The sequence below is a fragment of the Bos indicus x Bos taurus genome, chromosome 7 (genome assembly GCF_003369695.1).
Source record: "Bos indicus x Bos taurus breed Angus x Brahman F1 hybrid chromosome 7, Bos_hybrid_MaternalHap_v2.0, whole genome shotgun sequence".
In the NCBI taxonomy this organism is placed as follows: Eukaryota; Metazoa; Chordata; class Mammalia; order Artiodactyla; family Bovidae; genus Bos; species Bos indicus x Bos taurus.
This window is the reverse complement of record NC_040082.1, coordinates 63,329,740-63,354,827: the sequence shown is the minus strand read 5'-3', so window position 1 is coordinate 63,354,827 and position 25,088 is coordinate 63,329,740. Positions and strand designations below refer to the sequence as shown.

Below are 25,088 nucleotides of genomic sequence, written 5' to 3'. Positions count from 1 at the left end.
CAAACTCTTATCTGAAAAATGGGCTGTTAGAGCCATAGGGAGAGTGGGGACCGAAGCACTAACTCAAAAATATGTCTGTACCCTCATGTTCACTACAGCATTATTTACAGTAGCCAAGACGTGAAAACAACTTCAATGTCCATTGATGGTTGAATGGATACAGAAAATGTGATATGTACATTTATGTAATATGATGGATTATCATTCAACCATAGAAAGGAGGGAAATCCTGCCGTTTGTGAAAGCATGCATGGACCTCAAGGGCACTATGCTAAGTGAGATAAACACAGACAAATACTGTATGATCTTGTTTGTACGTGGAATCTTAAAATAAGACCAAAGCAACTCCTAGAAACAGAATAGATCAGTGGTTGCCAAACGTGGGGGCAGAGGTGAGAGGGGTCAAAAGGGACAAACTTCCAGTTATAAAAAGATAATAGTAAGTCCTGGGGCTCTAATGTACACCATGGTGACCGTAGTCAGTGACACTAGATTGCATTGGGTTACTAGTTCTTTACTGGATATGTGATTGCAAATATCTTCTCACATTCCGTGAGTTGTGTTTTCACTTTCTTGATATATTTGAAAGTTGCTATGGGAGTAGATCTGAAAAGTCCTTATCACAAGAAAAAAAGATGTAACTATGTGTGGTGATGGATGTTAACTAGACTATTGTGGTGATCAGTTCACAGTATATATGTGTGTATAGATATATGTATGTATATATATATATGTATCTCTCAAATCATTATGTTGTACACCTAAAGCTTATACATTGTTGTATGTCAATTATAGTTAAAAAAAAAAAAAAGAGTGGGTGCTTGGCAAAGGGTGGGAAATAAAGGGAAGAAGGCCAACAACACTAAAGGAACAGAAGCTGGGACCCCGGTTCCCTGGGGAGGAAAGGCACGTGGTCAGCCCTGCTCAGAAGCACAGGGATGGCAGTGATGTGAGGTGGGGTCCCCCCATATCCTGTTTCTAGACACCGAATATCTGGCTCCCTGCCTGAATTTTATAAGAGCAAATCTCTCAGTGACTCCCATAACATGAGGGGAAAACAGAAGAGCAGTCCAAGCCCAAATGCTAATGCAAGTTTCTGCATTAAAAGAGCGTTTATTCGGGTCTTGAACTGAGGCCAGGCCCAGGCTGCCAGAATGAGCTGGGCAGAAAGATGGAGGCTGTTTCTTTTGAAGTTTGGTGGTCAGATTTCTGCTGGCTGTGGTAGTGAGCCTATCTTATCCCACCAAAGTAAAGCTGTTATTTAGAAGGAAGGGAGCCCACATTTGAAGTTCTGTATTAACATTGCTACAAATGATAGAAAACTTTTTGTTTCTAGGCAACTTTTATGTTGCAGAGACCAAAACAGCTTGCCTAATATGGGTTTTGTCCACTCTCTTTACAGTAGTAATTTTAAAGAGCTCGAATTAAATGGAACAAATTGGCTTAAAGAGCTCGAATTAAATGGAACAAATTGGCTCGCCGGACCATCCCCAGCTGTGATGGAGATGCCCTGCAATGCTAGAAAAGCTCTCAGGCCCAGTCTGAATTTTCCATGCTCTGGAGTTGTCCTGGGCTTGCCCTCTGCCTGGGAAAGGAACAGGGCAGGGGGCACAGTTGCGGACCAGAGGTTCTCGTGCCGAGCCAAGAGCCAGGATAAACAAGGATGCGTGCGACCCCAATCTGCCCTTGAAGCCTTCAGCCTAAGGGGGGTGGCTTGGAAAGGGGAAAGAAGATAGCTGAATGTGAATCCAAAGTACAAAATAGTTCAGGCCATGTGAAAGCCATAAAAAACATATTGGGGAGATGACCACCACACAGAGGGAGACAAGTGGAGGAGGTCTATTTCAGATGTGCCTCAAAAGATGGGCAGGATTTGGGTGAGCAATAGTACAGAGGATAGATCGAAGTGGGTGAGCATGTGGGAAACTTTGAGGTGTGCCTGGGAAAGAGCAAGCCCCCAGTTTTGTTGGTAGATGGGAGATCCTTTGGAGCAAAGGCTGGGTGGAGGAGTCAGGGCCAGCCAGGTTGGGAAAGTCTGGCTTAGGGAAAGGGCTGTGGCCACCACAGTAGCCCTGGGGAGAGGAGGTGAGTGTGCAGATGTGAGGCCCACCACGACAGTGACTCTCAGCATTGACTACACATGGGGTCACCCTGGGAGCTTCGAAGCTGTGTTGGGACCACAGGACCAGAGCTCTGGTTTACCTGGCCCCAGGCAGTAGGATTTGTGAACCCCACCCCCCCACCCCACCCCAAGCCGTGATTCAGAGATGCTGTCAAGGTGAAGAACCCCTGGATTGTGGCAGATGGTGATTCAGTGAGGTGGGGCTGAATCCGAATCTTTGTGTAGCAAGGGTCTGTAGAACTTGGCCACACCACATCAGCAGAGCACCTGCCTGCAGCTTACCCCTCCTGTGAGGAAAAAATGAGGAAAGCTTTTGCCTCTTTGACCATTTTGCTCTGGAATGCTGGGTCCCTGCCGAGGAAGGACAGTCATGCTCACTGATTGGGCATTGACCTTCAAGGGCAAATGAGGACTTTAAGCTGAAACATACAGACCTGTGGGTCCCCAGGAAGCCCTTCAGGGGGTGTGTGGGCACACAAAGTGTGAGCACAATCAATTTTCTCAGCTTCCAGGTGTACACTATCCAACACAGGTCTGCCTGAGCGCCCTCCTACACAATACTGATTCTCCCGTCCACCTCCCCGCTCCCACTGCCTTGCACATCCTCCAAATACAGTATTCTGCATCTTTGGCAGTTACTTAAACGTATGATAAAAAGAAGCCTTTAAATATCAACTTTAAAATTTGGCTCTGTGACTCTGCGGTCTTGGCCCTGTCCCACCCTTTCTGAGGTTCCCTGCCTCCTCTGTAAAGATGGGGCCAACCAGCTCTGCTCTGCAGGATGGTTGAAAGATCAAATGAGGGAGCCCCAGAAGTGGCCTGGCCTGCAGCCAGCTCTGGGTGAATGGCGGATGTTATTTGCATGGTTGGCATCTGGAAAACCATCTTGGCATGTGGTCAGGGCTCCTTCAATGTGAGCGCCCTTCCCCCTTATTAATGGCTCCCAGATTTTATCCCCATGGAGCCCAGCTGTCTCATGGAGGTTGGGAGTGTGAGGCAGGAAGGTTCCGACCTCTCTGGTCTCCCCTTTTCCAACTTTCTCCAAGAAGACCTCACAGTGCATCTCCCCCAACAGGCCTCCCCTCGAGTAAGGAAGCCTCATGATGGACCTTTCCCCTCTTTGATCATTTGAAGGCTCACTCTAGGTACACCATAAATAAGTCAATGCATCAGTGAGTACTGGAAACAGGGGAGTGAATGAGGCAGGCATTTCCCCCGCCCTCACCAAACTCATGGTCTAGATGTCACCAGACAATTACAACACCGATAGATGCCACAGTAGTAAAAGAAGAAAAAAAAAAGAAAAAAATAGAAGCCATGCAAGCCCACAGAAAAGGCAGGCAGGAAGGGAAGGCTTCTTGGAGGAAGTGTGGTGTAAACTAAAATCTAATGGGAAAGTGGAAACCAGACAGCAGGCTTGTTTCTGAGCAGTGGGTTCATGGGCCCGGAGGTAAGAAAGAGCACGCCAAACTCAGAACAGAAAAGGCTCCGTAAACTTGGCTGTGGAGATGAAGGCTGCCCAGTGTTTTCTTCCCTTTTGTTGGTCCACCCATATGATGGAATGCTCTGGAAAACACAAAGGGTCTTCTACATCTTCTGTTTATCCATATTTGCTGCACTCTGCAGATCTTCTCATACCTCCTTGAGCCTGGGTAGCAGTGCACGGAACCCAGTCTAACCAGGAAATGGGCTAACAGAGCCCCGTGCACTGGCCTCTAAGACTTGAACCCCTAGGAAGCCATGCTGTGAAATATCATTTCAAACATTATTCCAAGATAGGGATGATATAGGTACATTTCATCTTCAGGGAGTATACACCCCCAGTGGTCCTGGGACTCAGGCCAGGGGCCTTGGGCGGTGGATGAAATGTGTGGCTTGCATCAACTTGCCTCTCTGGGAAGGGCAGAGAGACAGCAGCAGGGACGGAGGAGCAGGATCATCAATTTAGCCTCTGGCTCCTTCCCTGGCAGGTCCGAACCCATTACCAGCAGACAGTCTCGGCCTTTCCTGCTTCCCCACACTGGCCCTGGACACACACTCTCCCCCTGCTCCCTCACACGCTTCAGGGCTTTCTGTTCAAGTCCTCACAATTTAGTCCTGCTGATGACTCAGGGAAACAAGTTCTAGGTCACTGACAAATCAAAGCCAACTGAGAACAGATATCTTTTGAGGCATGAAAGCGAGGATTTTCTGTGATCTTTTGGAGGATTCCCAGTCACGGCATTTTCCTGGAAATCCACAAGTAAGTGCTCCTTGCAGTTTAGAAAGCAATGAACTTCATTCTTACGGTTGTCTCCCAAGGTGGTCAACGACCACACAGTCCAGCTCACTCCCCATCTGCCTGTGGGAGAAGGCCAGTGGGATGTCAAACCAATTTATATGCTTCCAGCTTAAAATATTCAGAGTTGACTTGCCCTGTGGTTGGATGAGCAAGGTTGGCAAGTAAATATCAACAGAAGAAGGAGGCTTTCCCCCAAAAGTCGAAGAGGACAGATAGAAACAAGATGTGAGAAGCCTGGGCTCCACTGGCCTGGCCTTACTGCCTCGGGCCTCTTGGAACCTGACTGGTACCTTGACCATGATCTGAAGGTCCAAGGTGAAGTTCCTCGTGTGTGGAGACTGGCCACTTGGACTACGCCAGAACCTGCCATTTCCTAAAATCAGCTGTTGAAAGAGGCCCAGCTGTCCATTATGACTCCTTCCATGAGCATGCTCTTTAGGATGTCCTCCCTGTTAAATCTCAACTGGCCTAGTCACTTCTGACTTAGTTTCATGGTGTGTGCATGCTGCGTGCTAAGTTGCTTCAGTCGTGTCCAACTCTTTGCGACCCCATAGACTGTAGCCCACCAGGCTGCTCTGTCCGTGGGATTCTCCAGGCAAGAATACTGGAGTGGCTTGCCATGCCCTCCTCCAGGGGATCTTCCCGACCCAGGGATCAAACCCGCATCTCTTTACATCTCCTGCATTGGCAGGTGGGTTCTTTACCACTAGTACCACCTGGGAAGCCCTCGCCTCAGACTGTAAGCACCCTGAAGTCAGGAGCAAGCCTGCTTTCTTACCTCTCCTCTCAGTAGCTACAGAGGAAACATTTCATCAATGGTAAGGAAACGGTCCTGAGCTAACGACTACACGTGTGCCATTTCCCTAGTAATGAGATGTTTGTCCCAAATCCAGCTCCCATCGTTCTCCATCATTTAGGGTACTGTGATAAGGATGCAGTTCTTTCAAGAGATACCTTGCCCTGAGGTTCTCGTGTTTGACAGGAATAAACTCCATGGTCTGTGCCCACTAAACACCCTGCAAGGGCCATGCTTCCAGCCCAGCAAGTCCTCTGAAAGGAACACACTAGTAGGCCATTTTGCCGGGACCAGTAGCTGCGTGCTGAGAGCTAGGGAGGAAGGATTTTGATTAGTTACTGTCACCAAGCTGACACTATGCCAGCCCCCACATCTGGAAACAGTTACCAGGAAAGAAGAAACATGAAAGCCCAGGCCTCATGACCCTGCAGTCTTCCTTTCTGCTGCTCTATTTATTAATTTACTGGTTTGGAATGATTAGCTTGGGTCCCCAGTATAAATTATAGGAACCAAAGTTAAAAAGAGGCCACGACTGTCTCCATACTCTATGAAAACAGGCCAAGGTCTTTTTATGGGGTCTTGGATGAACTTTGTATCTAAATAAAAATGTTGTAGAAGTTGGCGTGCTGTGTTGGACTTCAGTCATCAAGCCAAGCCTTTATAAACTGTCTTAAGCCTGGTGTCCCTCTCCCCAACTCGGCACAACTCGGCCACATGTGTCTCAAGGACTCCATAGGATCTGTACCTTGTGGGTCTGAACACACACAGCCCACTGTTTGCACATCACAAAAACACACTCAGAGATTCACACTTCTTGCCCTGCCCCCTGTCCCACCCCGCTTCCTTTAAAATGTAAGCAAGTAGAGGATTTGGAAGGAGCCTGAACACGTTTGCACGTCACCAGTGCCATTCGCTGCTGATGGTGCCCTGGAGGTGAAATGGAGCCCAGAAGCTAGGGCCCATTCCTGTGCTTATCAGTTTTGAAATGTGAAAAAGGCTCACAAAGAAGACCTGGTCTGTTTTTAAGAGGGACCAAACATTAAGCCTTAGGATATTTAGTCGATTTCTCAATAACAGAGGAAAAAACCCCAGGATGAGCTTAAATAGAATAATCAAGATGGCATTTTTCTTGGCTACTAAGAATGGGCCCACAGAAAAGCAGTTCTTTCAGGCTCTTCTGTCTCGGGCCCTGGAAAGCCCTAACGAGAACCAGAAACTCAGACCAGCAAGTATGTCTCTGGTACTAACGCCGTCTCCAGTTTCTGGTTTGATGAGTTGCAGTCCACCTTGATGACTTGGCCTCTGTTTCAACCAGATGATGAATCACCTCTTCTGGGAAGAATCTCCGATCCCCTGCCACCCCTCCCGCCCTCCGCTCCCCGCTCCCCTTCTGCCTTCTGTACCCCTCCCCCTGCCGTGTGGTTGGGTACTTCCCTTTGAAGTTCCTTCCATATAGAGCCATGTATTAAGCACTTATTTCATTGTATGTGTGCCTGGCTCCCCGACCAGACTGAGTGCCTCGTGTTTAGAGAATGAATGCCTGACTCATCCATGCCGAGCTCATAGCGTGCGTTTAGGGAGTGTTTGTAGACTATGCCCAGAACTACTGTCTTAGAACGATTTGGTTGTCCGTACATTGTCAGAGGTATTTTTCTATATGATGTAAACCAGTAGGACTAACTCACACTATAGTTCAACTGTGACTTTAGAAATGTGCTAATTAATGTAGGCAAATCTTTTCTACAGAGCCTGGGGGTCATTTTAATTCTTTTGTCATCCTGGAATATTGTTGTATTAAATGTTATAATAATTAAAGCAATCATACCACTTGTTTAAAGAATTCTTGGGTACAGATAATTAATATTTTATCGGTAATTTAAAAGGGAATAAAAGGAAAGTTTTTTTTTTTAATGTGCCTTGCCAAAGTGTTGTCACATGGAGTTGTGCCAAATTACCAGAAGAAAATTGCCTTTCACTTCTTATTTTACACATTTTCAGGGTGCTTTAAGAGAGACAGTAATGCCTGAGTTCACATTTTGTCCATCACCAAAGTGAAATACATTAGGAAAGAAAGTGACCCATGGGTGCTTCCCTGGTGGCCCATTGCTTAAGAATCCACCTTCCATGCGTATCGTTGAGTCACTTCGCTGTTCACTTGAAACTATCACAACATTGTTAGTTGGCTCTACTCTATAAAAAAGAGAAACAAAAAAAGAATCTGCCTTCCAGTGCAAGGGACTTGGGTTCAATCCCTGGTCAGAGAACTAAGATCCCACGTGACTCAGGGCAACTAAGCCAGAGACACAGCTACTGAGCCCATGTGCTCTGGAGTCTGCATGCTGCAACAAAAAGATCTCACAGTCAAAAAATGAAAAAATAAAGAAAACGACTCATCTTGCCCACCGGAGTCAGACAGGGGTCTCTGTGGAAGCATAGAAGGCTGTAAGAGAGGTCTAGATGGTTAAGGCAGAAGGGTGGGGACTTGCCAGCTCCTGCTGCAGTAGGTTTAAGACTCCCGTGTGAACTGAGAGCATAAATGAGCCCTTGGAGCCCAGAGGAGACCTGAATGGGGTGTGGCTGGGGGGACCTGGGACAGAGCTGCAGGCTCCCTTGGGTATCTCTGGGATAAGACAGGGCTGCACTTCCCATATAGTCAAGGAAAAATTTACCCTGTTGCTGAGGCTAGCTGAGGGGCATTTGTTATCTGTTTAACTCAAATCCTAGAGACTTCATCACAGGGAGACCCTGCAACTGGATGATTTGTAGGAGCTGAAAGTCAAGGCTGCCAGAACATCAGTAGCTGGGCTCCCCATCCCCTCCCTCCTCTGTGCCTGAGAAGCATTGGCCCCTCAGATTCACTGAGCGGTAGATACAGAGTACTGTTTTTGCAGGCTGGGAGTGGCTGTGACAAGATTGTTAAGGATTACTAAATAACTCTAGTTGATCTGTTCCAAGGAATATTGACTTCTTGGTAAAAATAAGTCGCGGTTCCAGCAGCTCAGTTCCCCTGCCTGTCTAGGAGAGTGGGCAGTCTCTGTGCCCACTGCTTCCCTCACCAAGGCTGCCTCCTCCTCCAGAGTGGCTTCTGGGGACTTGCAGGGGTTTGCTCAATGAACATATGTGCAAGGGAGAGAAGGTTCCAGGGTTTTCCAAAAATGTGCAACTACACTACCTGGAGAGGGGCGTGATGCAGTGATGAGGCAGTGCTGGGAGCTGGGCTGTTCCCACTCAAACCCTGTCTTCTGCTTACTGTCTTCCTCACTGCTCTGGCAAGTTGCTTCACCTCTCCTGGCCTTGCCTTCCTCATCTGTAACAGGGAAAATAATGATACTCAACCCACAGGATTATTTTCAGGATGGAATGATTTAATGTATGAAAGGTACTTAGAAGAACACCTGCCATTGGTAAGCTCTAGGCTCAGATTCTTTGTGCACCTGTAGGCACGTGTCCACTCTCCTCTCTGATTGCTTCTCTGCATCACTGTCAAGCTCACAGCCATTCCTAGACACAGCCTTACCTAGGGGGAGCTCAGAGCCAGAGATCTCTCTGCTTTTGCTGTCCTTACAAACAGCCATTCAAGCCCCTTAATGTGCTTCCTTTTAGCACACACCCTACTCATATCCTGAAATATCAGGAGCCCTCAGAATGAAAGAATAAGGAGGAAAATGCTGAAAGACGCTGGGGAAGAAGTAAGTGTTGGCACTTGCTGATGCTGAAAGGCGTTCCCTTGGGCCTGTCCTGTTAGAGGGCCTAGACCCTGCCTGCTGGGTGAGGGTGTACAGAGGGTGCAAAGGAGTTGAGGTCTGTATCATGGGACATACGTATGGGGTGTAATTTTGTCCTTTCATTCCAGGGTAAAGGAGAGTGAGTTTGTTCCAAAATGTTGAAACCAGCAGTCTCAATTGTGTAGCTGTCACTTCACAAGCTGCGCAGCCTGCACAGATTGCTTTCTGTACCGTGGATTCAAATGTCTGGGCTTTTTGTTGGGGGCTGGGTGGTGTCAGGTTAAGAGAAGTTTCTTAAACACTTTCAGTGTGACTCTCAGAATGGCTGCTACAGAGCCAGCAGCTTCCTCTTTCTGCTCTCTGATGCTGGCGCAACTCTGCAGCTGAGGAAGCAGAGGCTTTCTTGTCAACTGAAATGGGGGAATGTTCCATGAACTGGGGTGCACCAGCCCCAGAGACGCTGATGCCTTACTGCTAGGGAACTGAACACCTGGCTAGCGAAGGTGGGGAGATGACCCGGGACCAACGTTCTTTAAGGCCCATCAGAGTCTCTGCCTGACCCAGAGGGCCACACAAGTCAGTCTAGCCCAGGGTGTGGGGTGGAGAAGGCACCTAAGGCAATGCTGGTTTCTGTCTAGAATCCACTAGAAAAGGTGTGAACTGTACCAGCAGGGATTTAGGCTAGACCTTTCAGAACACAAATTTAATGAATCTGTAAATGTTAACTGGGCTCCTTGCTGACTTATAATGAGGTTATAAAAGAAGCACAGATGTAAATGCATGGGCCAACTTTTGATGGCAGACCCAAAGGCTAAAAGCTAGAGGTATTGGACATGGCAAAGGAGAGTCTCTGTGAAGTGGGAAGGTCATGGAAAGGCAACCAGCTGAAAGAACAGTAGCCCAGAAAGGTTAAGGAGTTTGCCTAAGGACACACAGCTCCACAGTAACAAAGCTGGTCTAGAAAGGGGAGAATTATATGGGTAAGGAGAGTAAAAGAGGAGTCCAGGGCTTTGCACAGAGCATGTAGAAAGGGGCTGTGTCAGCTGTGTGTGGGGAGGCTGGAGGAATCATGTGCTCTGCAGGAGCCAGAGCTGACCCTGGGATGCAGGAGAGAGCAGGCGAGATGGATGACAAAGAGGAATTCTGCCGAGGACTTAGAGGCCAGGCACAACAGGGGGAGGCAACACATGGGAAATGTTTTGGTGTAGGGATTAAGGGTAGATCAAGTTTATGCTCTCATGTAGCCTTTTCAGCATATTCTAAGCTTTGTTTAATATGTGTGTATTTCTGTTTAAATCAGGGGAAGAAAGATGTTCATTAAAAAAAAAAAAGAAAATAGAGATGTCTGGATTTTCTCTCATAAACAACAGAAACCTTTGGGAGTGTCCATGGAAAGCAGTGTTTTTGTGGAAGTGGTGTTTGGGGAAGATGAGACAGCAGTGCTGGGATAGATGGATGGCAGGGGGTCAGAGGAGAGGTGGGGGCTGATGTCACGGAGACTGGCTGGGGGCTGCTGGTGGTGAGAGGCGAGGCCTTGGGGAGCTGGGGATTTGAGTGCTCGATGAGGGGACAGAAACATCTAGGAGCAATTTGGAAAGGGTTTTGCTGACCAGTTGCACGTGGGGGTTAAGGATCAGGGGGTAGGGGAGAGGCAAAACTGGAGGCAAGCTTTCCAACCTTTGGCGCTGCCACTAGCAAGAAGAAAGAAATGAAAGGAGCTGGACAGAGGAGGTATGAGGATTACTGAACTTGGGGAGGTGTTGCTTCTCTGAGGCCTTTGCCCTCCATGCTGGAAAACTTGAGGGGAGCAGAGGAAAGGCATGGGTAAGCTTTGCTTCTCGAGTCAACAAGCATCTGGTCAGTTCCCTACAGTGGGCATCACTCCCACTGAAAGTATCTGTGGTCAGGCAATTGAAGCAACCTCAAAAGTGCCTCTGAAGTCTTCTCTCTTAAGATATTTTATATGAGCCAAATCAATGCAACTCTCTTGTGAAAAATCAATTTCCCTAGAAAATAAAGTTGGGTTCTGGCCAGCAAATAGCACTTGGCAAGCCCTGATTAAGTAAGCCAGTGTTTAGAGAAGTTGTGAAAATGGCAAGTCATTGAGGAAAGTAAACACTAGGGCCCCTAATGCCACTTTCAGGCTATGACAGTGGTTCTGTCTCCATCGATTGTAGAGCCTGAAACTGTAGGTTTAAGTTCTTACTGTTATAAACCTGTAGATCACACATGCCCTTTTTGAGGACTTTGAAAGGGGAGATGAATTGAAGGTGACCTGGACTGAACACAGTTTCCTTTCCCAGGTCACTGTGTAGAAGCCACAAAGCACCCAGCAGCTGGACCTAGAGAAACAGCCGCTTGCGAGCCACCCAGGCACCTTGACTGCCATTCACAGGGTGAGCCAGGCTTCTGTGAGAACAGAGATTTCCAGTGTGGTCGCTGGTACAGATTTTCAGACTTTTTTTTTTTTTTTTTGGTCAATGGCTATATTTCTTAAAAAGTTTTACATAAATTAAATCCTATTTTAAACTCATCTGAGCTTTGGCTATTTAACCGAAACCTGTAGGCCTGTGCTTCTCAAACTTTGAAGTGCATACAGATGACTTAGCAACTCTTTGGACCCCATGGACTATGTAGCCCATCAGACTCCTCCGTCCATGGGGATTCTCCATGTAAGAATACTGGAGTGGGTAGCCGTTCCCTTCTCCAGGGTATCTTCCCAACCCAGGGATCGAACCCAGATTTTCTGCATTGCAGATTAATTCTTTACTGTCTGATCCACCAGGGAAGCCCATTTAAAATGCAGGGTCTGATTTAGTGGGGGCGACAGGAGGCAGTGTCTAAGATTCCACATCACTAATAAGTTCCAGCTTGCCACTGATGCTCCTGTTTGCAAATCACACTGAGTGGCAAGGTTATGGAAAATCCTTGAAAAGCCAAATCTGAATCCCTATAATCATTCCTTATTTTTAGTAAGCAGGGATATTTCTTGTATTTGTTTGTTAGCTGGATAGAATAATTGCAGTGTGTAAAGTAACGTTCTACGTGCTGAATGTTGTGCAAGGAATGGAAAATTTCCTCCCAATTTTAATCTAAGTACTCTTAAAAATTGGATATCTTGTGCCAAAACTCACCCTTCTTTCTCCCTGGCAAGTAGTAGGGAACTGAATTGTAAGAGCTCTCTGATTTACTACGTGGTGGCAGGTTAGAAAGGCTGAGTGTCCTCTGGAAAGTATTTCAACCATGTCATATATCTTCACTGATGCCCAACATCACCCACAACTTTGGGGAGGATGGCACAAGGGCGGCCTGAAGTCGGTCAGGCTGCAAATGCCAGCTGTCCTGCCCTCAGACCCAGAAGCAATTTCTTTCCGCATTTCCTTTGTGGAGAACTTGCTGGAACTGCTCACTCATCTTGAGGTTGAGGCCCTGTTGTCAAGCACAACAGGGTTATTTTCAAAAACTAAACTGTTCGTGGTGATCTCGTATGAGCCACAAGACGAGAAAGGAGTCATATTTATAAAGTGTCTGAAAAAGTCCAGTAATTATTGTTCCAGACAAGACTCTCTTTCTCTTTAGTTGGTCTAACATGGAAAGAGAAGGGAAACCTTTCCTAAATGAAAGTGAGCAGGGCTAGCCTTTGTTGGTGGCAAGCCATCTGAGATGGGGGACCCCTGTTCCTTCCCCCAGCAGCCATCTTTCCTATAGAAAAACAACCCCCAGAGGCAGTCTTTTCTTGTGGAAGAACGTGTTTATGTTCACAGGGCTCTGCATTTTCTGGTTTTGGAGGGGGGTGAGTGGTGGGATGTAGAGGTGGAATTTTTTTTTTTTTAGATCTAAACAGTAAATGAAGTATGACTGTAATCTCTTTCCTGAGCTCGTGGAAAAACTCAAGTCATCGAATGTTAGTTTTACAGATGAGGGAGGTTTTACAACAAGACTACCTGACTTGCCCTGAAGCCTGTAAATCTTGCTAGAGGGAGAGCTGGGCTGGGGAAGGCTGGGCTCCCAGGCTTTTACACACAGGGGCATCTTTCCTAAAACAGTGCTGCTGCCAGTGCTCCCTCCTCGGGGGAGACATCAAGCCTGAGCTTGAACCTCTTTGAGCCCTTCCCAATGTCCTATGCCAAACAGTCGTGTTGAAACGGAGAAATGTTTTGCTTTCATTTAAATGATTATTTTCAGACAATTACACTTCTGTAGCTGCTAACCTGTCACATCATCTCAGTGATCTTTATTAAATAATGCAGGTCCTGGAAGAGGTAAGCGACTCGTATCTGTTGGCCACTTTACTTGAATTATATCATGTAATCTACCCTAGAGTCCTGTGAGGTAGGTTTTAATATCAATTCTATGAGAAAACTAGCAGTTGAGGCTCAGAGGGGTTGAACAACTTGCCTGAGGCCACACAGCTTGTAAGTAGGAGCACTAGGATTTGGTCCTTTGCCTCCAGAGCCTATACTTGGCAACTTGGTTTTACCAATGCCATCACTCAGGCAAGGCTGGCAGTCTACTTGATGGACCCTGACAGGGGGACCCAAGCTGAATCAAAACCATCAAGCAAAGTTGCCACAGGCTGCTTCCTCAATTCTCAGCATGTAACCTTCCCCAGAGCTTCCTTTCTTCCCTTACCCTGGTCACAATCACCTCGATTTTATAAAGTAGTTCTTTCACAGCAGCTTTGACTAGACTATTCGTGGGGGCTGCTGCGTTCTTAGACCTCAGCCCGACTTCCCAGCTTATGATCTTAACAGCTACCCACCTTGACTCACTGAGGAGTCATTGTAAAGGCACCTCTTTCTTTGCACGATCAGATCACTGTCTAAGAACAAAGTCAGCAGATAGGATTTTTGATGTGGAAATCATCAAAACAGCTTTTCCTATCCCTGGCTTTGCTTTGTGAGGCTCCAGAAAACCAGAAAATGATGATAAACCCCACAATGAAGAAAAGGACTCATAGATAAAGTGAAGCTAAATCCTGGGCGCCTGGATGCTGCACTGAAAGCCACGAGAGAGACATCGTGCTCCCTCAGAAAGTTGTTTCCAGGGAAGTCCCCTCATTGCAGACTGAAGGATGTGTTTGACAGTCCTCATCAGAGGACTGTTCAGACAGAGCCTGTCTGAACAGAGACAAGCAAAGGGAACGTCTCCCCCAAAGTGGTGGAAGTCCCAGCCAGGGAGCAGCCTCCATAGGTGGCCAGGGGAGGGACTATCCCAGCCCTCCCTCCAGGGGAGAGAGGGGAGGGGAGAAAAGAGGGCGAATGTCAGGAAAGGACCTGCTTCTGTCCAAGGTCAAAACCACCCCAGAACATCTCCTAGTCCTCAAGGAGGAAGATACAAGCTGGAATTAGAATGTTCCAGAAAACATTCCATGGTCTCATGGTCTTTAGTTTCCTGAGCACCAACCGTAGCCTAGGAACTGCTCAGTGACAGGGTCCAGCTTGGACTCTGCCCCACCTGGTGGTGCTGGTGGCTCTCTGAAAGCCTCCTCTCCGGTGGCCTCTCGGGGTCTCCCAGGGCCTCCATCAGGGTTTCCACTCTGTTTCTGCTCAGTCTCTCCAGATGGGTGCTTCCCAAGGCCTGCCGTCTCCTTCTTCTCTTCTCCCACACATGTGCTCAAGGGAACCTGCAAGTCCAGGACTTCAGCCACCACCTGCTAGGGTGGTGACTCCAACCTGCATCCCCAGTGCTCACCCCTCTTCTGAACTCAAGACCTTTGAAGACAGCTCGTGCCTGCACATCTCCCCTGGGATGGCCTGTCAAGGCCATGTGAACACACCTGGAGACCCAGCTCGCTCCCCCAGGCAGCTAGTCTAGTGCGCACTTTCCCTTGGGTGCCCGTCCTGCATCTGATCATCCCAGCTAGAGACCTTGTGTTGTCCCTGACTCCCCGTTTCCCTCCTTGCCCTCGGGTTTCCCAGTCCTGCTACCCACTGTAACTGCCCTGAAACCTGACCCATCCTCTACCATCCCCCCAAGTCAGGTCCTCCGGAGCTTTTACTCCCTCTGTACTCTGCCCCTCCTCCAGCCCCAAGCTGCTCTGTTCCAGCCCCCTCCTTGCTTCCCCTCTTCCCACTCTGATTATCTCTCTTTATTTTTCCATTGCGTTGACCCCCTCCTTTATCCCTCCTTTCCATCAATGTCCTAAACATGTCCAAGCCTCTGTGGACGGTGTCCCCTGTCTTCCACCTTGACTCTCCCCTTCCTTTCTCACATAGTCTTCTTGGAAGAGTCGTCCACACTCTGAACAACCCCATTACTCCATCAAACCACGATCATCTGGCTTTGTTCCTCCTGCTCCCCACAGCCAAGTCCCCAGTGCCTGTCTGCCTCACAGCATCCGCCTTCAGATCTCTCTGGTATTCAGCGGTACTCACTGCTCACAGCCCCCTCTTTCTGGGGCTCTCTGTCAGCACTCCTTCCCCTCCTTGCTGGCTGCTCTCTGCCTTGCCTTCCCTCCATCATCTGTCATCACCCACCTCTTGCTCCCACATGCCTACCCAGAGGATCCACCCACTCCCACGGCTTCAGCTGCCTGTAGCTGAGGAGGACTCCCATGTCTGGATCTCTACCCCAGAACCCTCACTCTAGTCCCAGATCTTTATATCCGGCCACCCACAGGACACCTGGATGAACCACAAGCACTTAAACTCAGCGTGTCCAGAACCACTTACCTTCTCCTGGTGAATCTAAGCCCCCCTCCATATCTCTCATTTTAAGAAGGATACCACCAGCCACCAAGATGGCCCTGCCAACAGCACCTTAGTCATCTGTGAGTCCTCCTCCTCCCACACTCCCTGGGTACAGCCTCCAAGTTCTGCCAAGGCTGGTACCTCCTAGACACACCTCAGTGTGCTACCCCTCTTCACGCCCATCTCCACTTCCTGCCTTATTTTATGTCATCTTCTCTTAGCCGGCTCCTGACACTGACCTGCTCCTCTATCACCCCTGCAGGACTCTGAGCTCAGGTCTGCGTCCTGTGACATGCCTTCCCTTCTCTCTCTCTTTGTCTCCCCATGCTTCAGCCAATAGGACACCTTGAGAACCCAGAATGTCCCCATTTTGCCTGGTTCCTTCTCACCACTCCAGCTGAGAGAGGGAAGTCACTTCCTGCCCCTCCACCCAAGGCTGCAGATGCCCCTCTCCGGAGTACTTTGTTGACTGGCCCGCAGGTCTCCCAACTGTGAACTTTTTAAGAAAAGAAGCTGGATCTCATTCACTCATCCATCTTTGTCTCCTGGGGCTAGCAGTGCCAGATAATTGGTGGGTGATTAATAGGCGCTTGAGTGAATTACCTCCCTCCCAGGTGACTATTTGTTTACTTGCTCTGAGCTCCTCCAGGACAAAAATCTTTGCTATCTCTTTGCAGCATCTTTCTCGCATACAGTGCTATACAGATGTTTAATAAAACAATGAGTGTGTACTAAGGTGGCATTCCCGCCCCCTACCCCGCAGTTTCCAGTTGAAGTCTAACAAAACCTGTCTTTGTTTTGTTTTGTTTTGGCTTCTGTCAGTCATAAGACTTACTCCTTATCCGTCTTAAAGTTAGCAGGCCTGGAATGCAGAAGCAGACGTGATGGATAGACTATTGTGGAAATCAGCGTGGCCTGAGACCGGTGAGGCATCTTTGAGCTCAGGACCTTACAGACCTCGAGGAGGGAGTGAAGTAGTGAGGCCCTGTAGAGTCCTGGGTGCCGGGGAACCCGTTGGGGAACGCTGGGGAACAAGGGAAAGGGGCTGGTTGCGAACGGTCCGCGCCCGGGGGAGGGGAGGGGCGGCAGGGAGGCGGGGGCGTGGGGAGCCCGAAGCCCGCCCTCCTCCGGCTCCCCGCCCCTCCCCTCGGGCGGCTCCCTGCGCTCCGCTTACTTAACCTGCCCGCGGCCGCAGCTGCACTCGCACTCCCCCACCACTCGCTTGCCCATAGGTTCCGCGCGTCCTCTCTCTCCATGGCGCTCCTCGGGCGGCTGTTGCCCCTCGCTCTGGCGCTGGCCCTGGGCCCCGCTGCCACCCCAGCGGGCCCCGCCAGGTCGCCCTACCAGCTAGTGCTGCAGCACAGCCGCCTCCGGGGCCGGCAGCATGGGTAAGCGGGCGCCCAGTCGGGATCGGAGGGACCGGGCGTCGTGGGGACCGTCGGAGCGGGCTGGGGGCGTAGGGGACAAAGCCCGAATCAAAAGCAGGCCTCTGTGTGGGACGCTTGGAGGGACCAGCCCTGCAGGAGATGGAGGGAGGGGAGTGGGGAAGGTGGAGAAAAGTCAGCAGGAGGCACTGTGTGGAGGAAACGGATGGAAGAGTTGACCTGGGACCTCCACTCAGGCCGAGAGCGTGAGCGGGATCCTGGGCTTTGAGCTTCTCCAGGCAGATAGGAGTTGGCGGCTGTCTGTGCAGAGTCACCGTGGGAAGGTGGCCAGGGCAGGCAGGGAGCCCACCCAGCAGGGCGCAGGTTCCAGTCCAGCCAGGTCCTTGTCCAGCACCTTCATATGTGACACTGGGACCACACAAGCTGGCAGCATCCAAGGCCCCCAGGCCCCTGTCACCCAGGCAGGCCCTAAACCCACCACCTGGCACCAGGCACACCAAGGGCAGCGTCTGCTCCCCTGCTGGATGAAGACAGGAGAGTGTGCTGGGAGTCACACACACACTGTACAGATGGGGAAACTGAGTCTGGAGTGGCCACATCACTTCGTCACGGTCCTGCAGTATGTATGGGAGCTGGGATTGGAACCGCTCTTAAAACACTGGCTGAGTTTGTAAATTTGGGACATTATCATTGCATGTATTCCTTTGAGACACTGAAGATGTGTTGGTTTTCCGGGGGCAAACCCAGGCAGCAGGTCCAACCTGGTAAAGACCCTGGCCCAGACCCAGGCAGAGGTGGGTTTGTTTCCATATCCCAAACTCAACCATCCTGCTTGACATATAGCCAGGGTTTGCTGCCTACCTGGGTGCACCAACTCCTCTGTGACAGTTAGAACTATAGGAAGGAAATGGCAACCCACTCCAGTATCCTTACCTAGAAAATCCCATGGACAGAGGAACCTGGTGGGCTATAGTCCATGGGGTCACACAACTGAAGTGACTTAGCGCATATGTGGATAGAGTTGTGTCACAGCCCAAATGCCCTTGGGTCTGGCATTTGCTCCCAGTTGGTGCCCAGACCACCCTTTGACTGGGCAGATCTGTACTTAGATCAGAACTCAGTGTTGGAAGTGATTGGAGTTGACTTCATAGGGTTCTAGAAAGCCTTGACTCCCTGCCCTTAGAAATGGCCCCTTGTTGGGAGTAGTGTCCTTGTTCCTCTGCCTGTGTGTGCCTGTGGTCGTACTTGGCCTTTCAGATGCCCAGGGCTATGGGGAGGGGACTATGTTGGCAGTGAGTCTGGCCCCTCTGCAGAGTGAAAGCCATCCAGGCCATGCTGCAGCCTCATACCCTGCAGGAGAGAGGAGAGCACGGGGGATGTCCAGGGGTCTTTCAGGAAGTGAGAGACTCACTTTTGACTTCTGCTGGGTACGGAAAAGTGAGGGGGGCAGGACAGAAAGACAAGGCGGGAACGAAGCATCAAGTCACAATATGAGCCACTGGCATGTCCATGGTCTCTGCCCAGCGCACTGTTGGCCTTCTGCCTTTCCTGCCAATGGAGTATGTCCTGTTTGGGTGCGACAGTCACTCCTGGGAGGGTTCTGTCCCTCTGTGTCTTCTTAGGCACTCAGTCAGGAAAAGGCACCCACAGCATTCTCTGTCACCTGGAATGGTGGCTCCCGGCGCTCCACAGTGATGCTTCCCAAAGGTGCCGATGGGTCTCCAGCAGGAACCACCCCTGTAACAAACCTCCTTCCCTTTGAAGCCCAGAAAAGTCACAGACCAGCTGGAAAATAGTTGTGTGTGTGTGTTTTTTTTAATGCAAATCTTTATTATAAGTTTCAGCTATTAGGTCAACTTTCTCCCTCCCCTCCCTTCCCCCACCCTGCAGGCTAATCATCTTGCAGGGCAACTGGAAAAGCCTAGAGTGATCTGTGATGGGCAGGATGGGCTAAGCATTCCCAGGTGTGCTCCCCTCCTCCCCCAGTAAATCTGGACACACGGGCAGGTGGACTGTAATGAACGGTTGCAGATGCAGCTGCGTTTACTCTGATCTAACGGTCCCTGAAAACTCACAGGCTGCCTGGCTTAGCCCATGGGGGTGGCACCCTGTGCAAAATGGACAACCTTGTTCAAACTCCAGCCCTCTTTCAAAGTGAGAACTGGTGGGAAGGGAAAGGGAAGCTCTTTTGTTAAAGAAATGTAGTGTGTGTGCTTCACAAGACGTCAAGGAAGAAATAACAAGTGGGTCCTGCTCACCATTTGGCTTCCCAGTTGGCACTAGTGGTAAAGAACTTGCCTGCCAATGCAGGAGACATAAGAAATATGGGTTTGATTCCTGGGTTGGGAAGATCCCCTGGAGAAGGGCATGGCAACCCACTCCTATTCTTGCCTGGAGAATCCCATGGAGAGAGGAGCCTGGCGGGCTTTAGTCCATGGGGTCATAAAGAGTCAGACATGACTGAAATGACTTAGCAAGCATGCTCACCCTTTATCCATCACACTTTTACTTTCATCTTCACCACAACCCAGTGAGCTCTGTGGTAGCTGTTCCCATTTTACAGATAGAGAAACTGTGGCTTTGTGACGTGGAGTGACTTAGTCCAGAGACAGAAAGCTGTTGGGAAAGTAGAGACTGTGATGCTGTCTTTCGACTCCCGGCTGTTATCTGTGTTGCTATAGAGAAGGAAAACAACAATACTGAAAGAGAAGTAAAAATGCAGTCACACTTCCAAATGTCAGCAACCAGAACTGGACTGCATTTTCTGAAGCGCTTGGTTTTCAAATCCAAGTTGAATAGCAGAGCTGTTGTGCTTGAGGCAGAAGGCCCAGAAACAGGGTGCTCATGTCAATTAAACTTCAGTATAAATTTCCTATGTACACAGCCCACCCATCCCACCCTGATGTGAGAGGGAGTAGGTCACAGAGACCCCCAGCCTCTGCTCCTGTCTAAGAGGGCAGCAGCAGTGGAAACTCAGTCTGCAGAGGAATGTTGGAACCACATCCACCAGAGACTCTGAAGGTTCGCCAAACGCCTACGGAGAGTTGTGGAGAATTCATCGACAGTAATTATTTCCTGCTTGGTCAGATAGAACTTCTGAAATTGTACAGAAATAAATAGAACCTCCAGCTGGAGTGTGGCCAGCAGGGACTCTCTCAGGGTTATTTGGGGACTGCTGTAACCTATGAATACCAGGCAGCAAACTGAGAAACAAGGTGGCTTCTGTAAAAACCCTCTGGAGGCTGTGGGCGTTTGGTCAGATCCAGCAGGGAGTAAGGGGGTAGGAGCTGTCCTCCCCCTTGGCTTGAGGTTTCCTCTCCAGCCTCCGCTTCTCTTGCCCTCAGGTCCCTACAGTAACTCACAAATATTTGCTATGCCTCCTTGGCCCACTCAGCTTTGCCTGGGGTGAACCACAGACTGGACAAGAGGTGACATCCACATGGTGGAAGAGACAGGGCAGAGAATTAAAGGGTCTGTGTGTCCTCCCTCCCACCCAATAAGCTGACTCTTGAGTATTTGAGAGTTGACCAAGTTCCTGGAAAAGACCATGCATCTCAAATGATGGCTCTTGATTATATTTGTAAAGTATCAGAGGAATTGATATTTAGAATTGATATACCTGAAGTTCTCTGGTCTTTGTTGCTGCATGCAGGCTTTCGGTAGCTGCAAACAGTGGGGGACGATGCCTAGTTGCGGGGCGTGGGCTTCTCACTGTGGTGCTTTCTCTTGTTGCGGAGCTCAGGCTCTAGGCACACAGTAGCTGCAGCAGGCAGACTTAGTTGCAAGTTCCTGGCTCTAGGGCACGTGGGCTTCAGTAGTTGCGACGCAGGGACTCATTCGTTGCTATTCACGGGCCCTAGAGCTGGCTTGCTTCAGTAGTTGCAGCATGCGGGCTCAGCTGTGGCTCGAGGACTCTAAAGCCGGGCTTAGTAGTTGTGGTGCATGGACCCAGCTGCTCCTCCGTGTCATGTTGGAATCTTCCTGTACCAGGGATTGAACCCATGTCCCTTGCATTGGCAGGTAGATTCTTACCCACTGAGCCACTAGGGAAGTCCTGGGAGCAGTATTTTTGACAAGGCTGTTCCAAGTTCCTCTGCATCCAATCTGGTGCTTAGCCCCACCTAGAATATAAAAGAAACAAATCAGAACACCTGCCCCCAGGGTTCTTTGCAGGATAGCTGAAAGGTCACACACACCCTGATTAGTTTTGGGTTGTGTTCTATACCCAGCATCAAACAATGGCTGTATCACACACAGCTCAGCGGTGGGCAGAAGAGTATCACCTGGGGCACCGAAGGAGGGCTTTCTGGGGGGAGTGGGACGCAAACTGGGGCCCCAGTAATAAACGACTTAGTTCAGTGAGTGACTGTCTCCTTCTGAGGTCCTGACAGCAGCTAGCTTGGCCATGCCCTCTAGTTTCCAGGCTGGGCACACCAGATAGGCTGTGTCTGGGAGCCAGGCAGCTGCCTAGGGATGCAGAGGATGTCTGTGTGTGGAGCTGCCTGCAGAGTGCTGGGGCCTGGACCACAGGACCAGCGATGCCTGCTGGGAGGCCAGGTTCAATCCTGTGCATGTGCGGAGTGGGGGTACAAAGAAAGTCTGGGGGCCTCCCTCAAAGCTGCTGCTGTTCTTAGCAAACACCACTTTCTTTTTAAGGTGGTGTTTTCCATCTATAAAACATGTAGCCTAAAAATTTTAAGATGTTTTTATTTATACTTACTAAATGTCAGTGTCAAAGAATGTTTAAATGAAATGATGTCACTGTATGATATATACTTTGACAGTTTTTGAATTTGGGGGGATATTTTTGCGAGGGATGATGGAAGTCTGGATCACGAGGACCAGAATGTACCCCCAAGCTGACCGAAATGACTGTATCTTCTCTGTATCTAGAAGGTTCTGGTGACCCAGGAGGGCCCACGTGGTGGGAAGGACGAGGAGGCAGGTGACATGCCGACCGTTTGCTAACACTGCAGCTTTTGTTTTCAGCCCCAACGTGTGCGCTGTGCAGAAGCTCATTGGGACCAACAAGAAGTACTTCACCAACTGCAAGCAGTGGTACCAGAGGAAGATCTGTGGCAAATCAACGTGAGTATCTGTAACCACCGATGCCCACCAGCCACCCAGGAGGCCACCCTTGGTGTGTGTGGGTTGCAGGTGCCCCTGGGTGTGGGCCAGCCTTTTGGAAGGTGGCACCGTGTGCAGAGCCACGAAGATGCATGTGTACACATGTCAGAGAACTGTGTGCTTGGGAGTGGCATTTTCAGTAAGCTGGCCGATTTTGTTTTACACTTTTAAGCCGCCTAACAAGACTTGGATATGTTTTTTAGGGCCGACTTGGGATCGCAAGAAACATGAAACTGTGTGCGGGCACTTCTTAATCCTCACTAAATGATACAAATACAATGATTCAGTGTAGAAGCCACCAGCCTCTGACTCTGGGAAAGAAAAGCCATTGGTGAACTTATACAGGGTTCTTGCTCTGTGTTTCAAAGTGCGTGCATGCTAAGTTGCTTCAGTCATGTCCGACTCTATGCAACCCTGTGGACAAGCCCACCAGGCTTCTCTGTCCTAGCAATTCTCCAGGCAAGAATACTGGAGTGGGTTACCATGCCCTCCTCCAAGGGGTCTAACTGACCCAGGGATCAAACCCATATCTCTTATGTCTCCTGCATTGGCAGGTGGGTTATTTATCTCTAGCATTTCAAGGTAAATACCCTCCAAAAGACTGAGAGTGCCTAGAGATATGCACGGAATGAGGCAGCACAGCATATTAAGAACACAGGCTTAGACTCTCTGATTCGAAGGTTGGCTCTGCCACCTACCTGGGCAGTTGGCTTCACCTTTGGAACCCTCAATTGCCTCATCCATAATATAACAATAGGACTACATTATGGGATTGTTCGTGTGAATGAAGTAATACACAGAAGAGGCTAAATTTGGAGCCTGGCACATAGTAAGTACTCAGTAAATGCTAGTTGCTGTTGTTTGCAAATCTTAGCTGCATAAACAGAAGTGAGACTCCAGGGGTTGTGGCCCCCTGTGGTTACAGTAGAGCTTTCTGGTGCCTCTAGCATCATGAACAGCATGGAGGGAGGTGGCGTTCACCATGACTGCCCTGCAGCCTGCGTGTTCTGACAGAGTTCTGGGGAAGCCTAATCTGTTTTGGCACCAACCATCAAAAGATCGCAAAGCTGGCTCTCTCCAAAAGATGGAAAAATGTGCTGTGCAGAGCTCCCTGAGACACTCGTGAGGACCTGGGCTTCCTCTTGTCTGTGTAATAAGAGGATTAAGAGATGCTGAGCCACTATCTTGAACCCTTTCCCATATTAGAGGTTTTTAAACATATTGCTTGTGACTTGCTTTGGAGCAGATGTCTCCTCTAACTGAAGGAAGGGTAAACACTCTCTCCGTGAAATGCACATAGAAATAAATATCCCAGCTTGTGACACTGATTGTGTCCTAACACAATTGTCAATCCTAGTATGGATCAGGGAAATTGTGGATTGAGCAGAGGTGGGGCAAGACCAGTAGCATCCCATGAGCCTGTCAAGGGCAGGGCAATGACAGTTGGTTCCCTGCTTGACCAAGCCCAGCCCCAAAGCCAAGAGTTAAGTGAGCTAAGAGGATCCACCTCCCAGATTTAAGGAGGGAACAAACCCCCAGCCAGAATTCTTGCTGTTGTGGACAAGAAGAGATTATGCAAATTATATGCCACGTGTCCTTCTCTGGTACCCAAGTTAAAAAAAAAAAAATTTTTTTTTCAGTACTTTTTGACTTTTCCCATGTAGGTATATTATCAACTAAAATAAACACTTAATTAAACACAGAGCCAGGCCCCACATAATTGCATCTTGGAAGATGACCGAGCCCTGGGTTTTAAGACGCTACCATTTTGTTTGTTCTGGCTTCCCTAAAAATGGGAGCCACTTGTAATGTCAAGCTGACAGTGGGTGGTATTGGCCATGGTATTTCAGCGTGGCCCCGTGTTGAAGCATTTGCCTGACCAGTTAACAGTAGCTTGGGGACATTTTCAGCATTCCCCGGCTGACGCTGCTCTGAGTCGCCTTGGCTGATTGGCTCTGGGTACCTACCTCCTTCTCCACTGATGTGTCAGGTTGGGCGCGGGCAGCATCCACGTGTTGGCCAAATGTTCTTGATGACGAGTCATCATGTTCTTGAAGACGTGATGGTGCAGCACCATAGAGCATAGGGGGAGCCCAGGTGCTGCAGGGGGAGGGGTAGACGTAGGTGTGGGTGGGGAAATCAGAGTGCAGAGTGGGGCCCAGGGCCCAGTCCCAGCCATAGGGCGGATCTTACAAACCCACAGGGGATAATCTGAACCTACAACTCTACCAAGCAATCTGCTGTTGCTTTGGGCAGCTTATAAAAGAGGAAATGGAGATAGAAAATCATGAGTTGATTAAAAAAACCTTATGATCCAGGATAAGAAGGTCCCTCCCTGGAACATCACGTGCAGCAGCAGGAAGGTGAAGCTGACTGGGGGGAAGGCCAGAGAACTTGGGGAGGGAAAGGGGAAGTGGATGGACTCATCTCTGTTGTCCCTGAGAGAGCTGAGAAGAAGCAACCTTGCTGTTTGCTTGTGCCCCAGGGCTGAAACCCATGAAGGAACTGCCATCTGGGTCCTGGGAATTCAGTGCCCATAGGTGGTCAGCAGGGGAGGAGAGAGGCCTGTGTGGGCTGCAGATGATGTCATCCTGGTGAGAATGGGCCCTGTGATACACTTACCTGGGTGAGGACCAAACTGTGAAATGGGAAGCACAGTGGTGGTCGGAGCAGAGAGCGCCATCTCAGCATGGGGCCAGCCTGGGCAGTAGGAATTTTCTCAGGGGCAAGGCTTGAGCCAGGGGTGTTTGTTGGCGTGAAAGGGAGCCAAGTGTCACGGGAAACGGGTTGCACAGGTCCCCAGGGGACCCCAGACCCACAGGAGAATGCAAACTTGGAAGCAGATAAGTAGCACTAAGTATGGGATCAAGGCGTGAAGACTTTGCCATTTCAGGTCACACAGGGACCCAGGAGCCTGGAGCCAAGTGTCCGCTGCTGGGAGGCCCTGACTTCACCTCCAA

The 25,088-nt window shown here is 49.5% G+C and overlaps 1 protein-coding gene across 1 annotated transcript in view; it reads left to right on the top strand.

The window, feature by feature from the left end:
• Nucleotides 1-16,793: 16,793 nt before the first annotated feature.
• Nucleotides 16,794-25,088, top strand: part of TGFBI (transforming growth factor beta induced) — a 33,510-nt gene continuing 25,215 nt past the window's right edge. The window contains exons 1-2 of the mRNA XM_027546438.1: nt 16,794-17,004; nt 21,991-22,089. Of these exons, the coding sequence (XP_027402239.1) occupies nt 16,871-17,004; nt 21,991-22,089 (233 nt within the window). The 5' untranslated portion in view covers nt 16,794-16,870. The remainder of the gene's footprint in view (nt 17,005-21,990; nt 22,090-25,088) is intronic.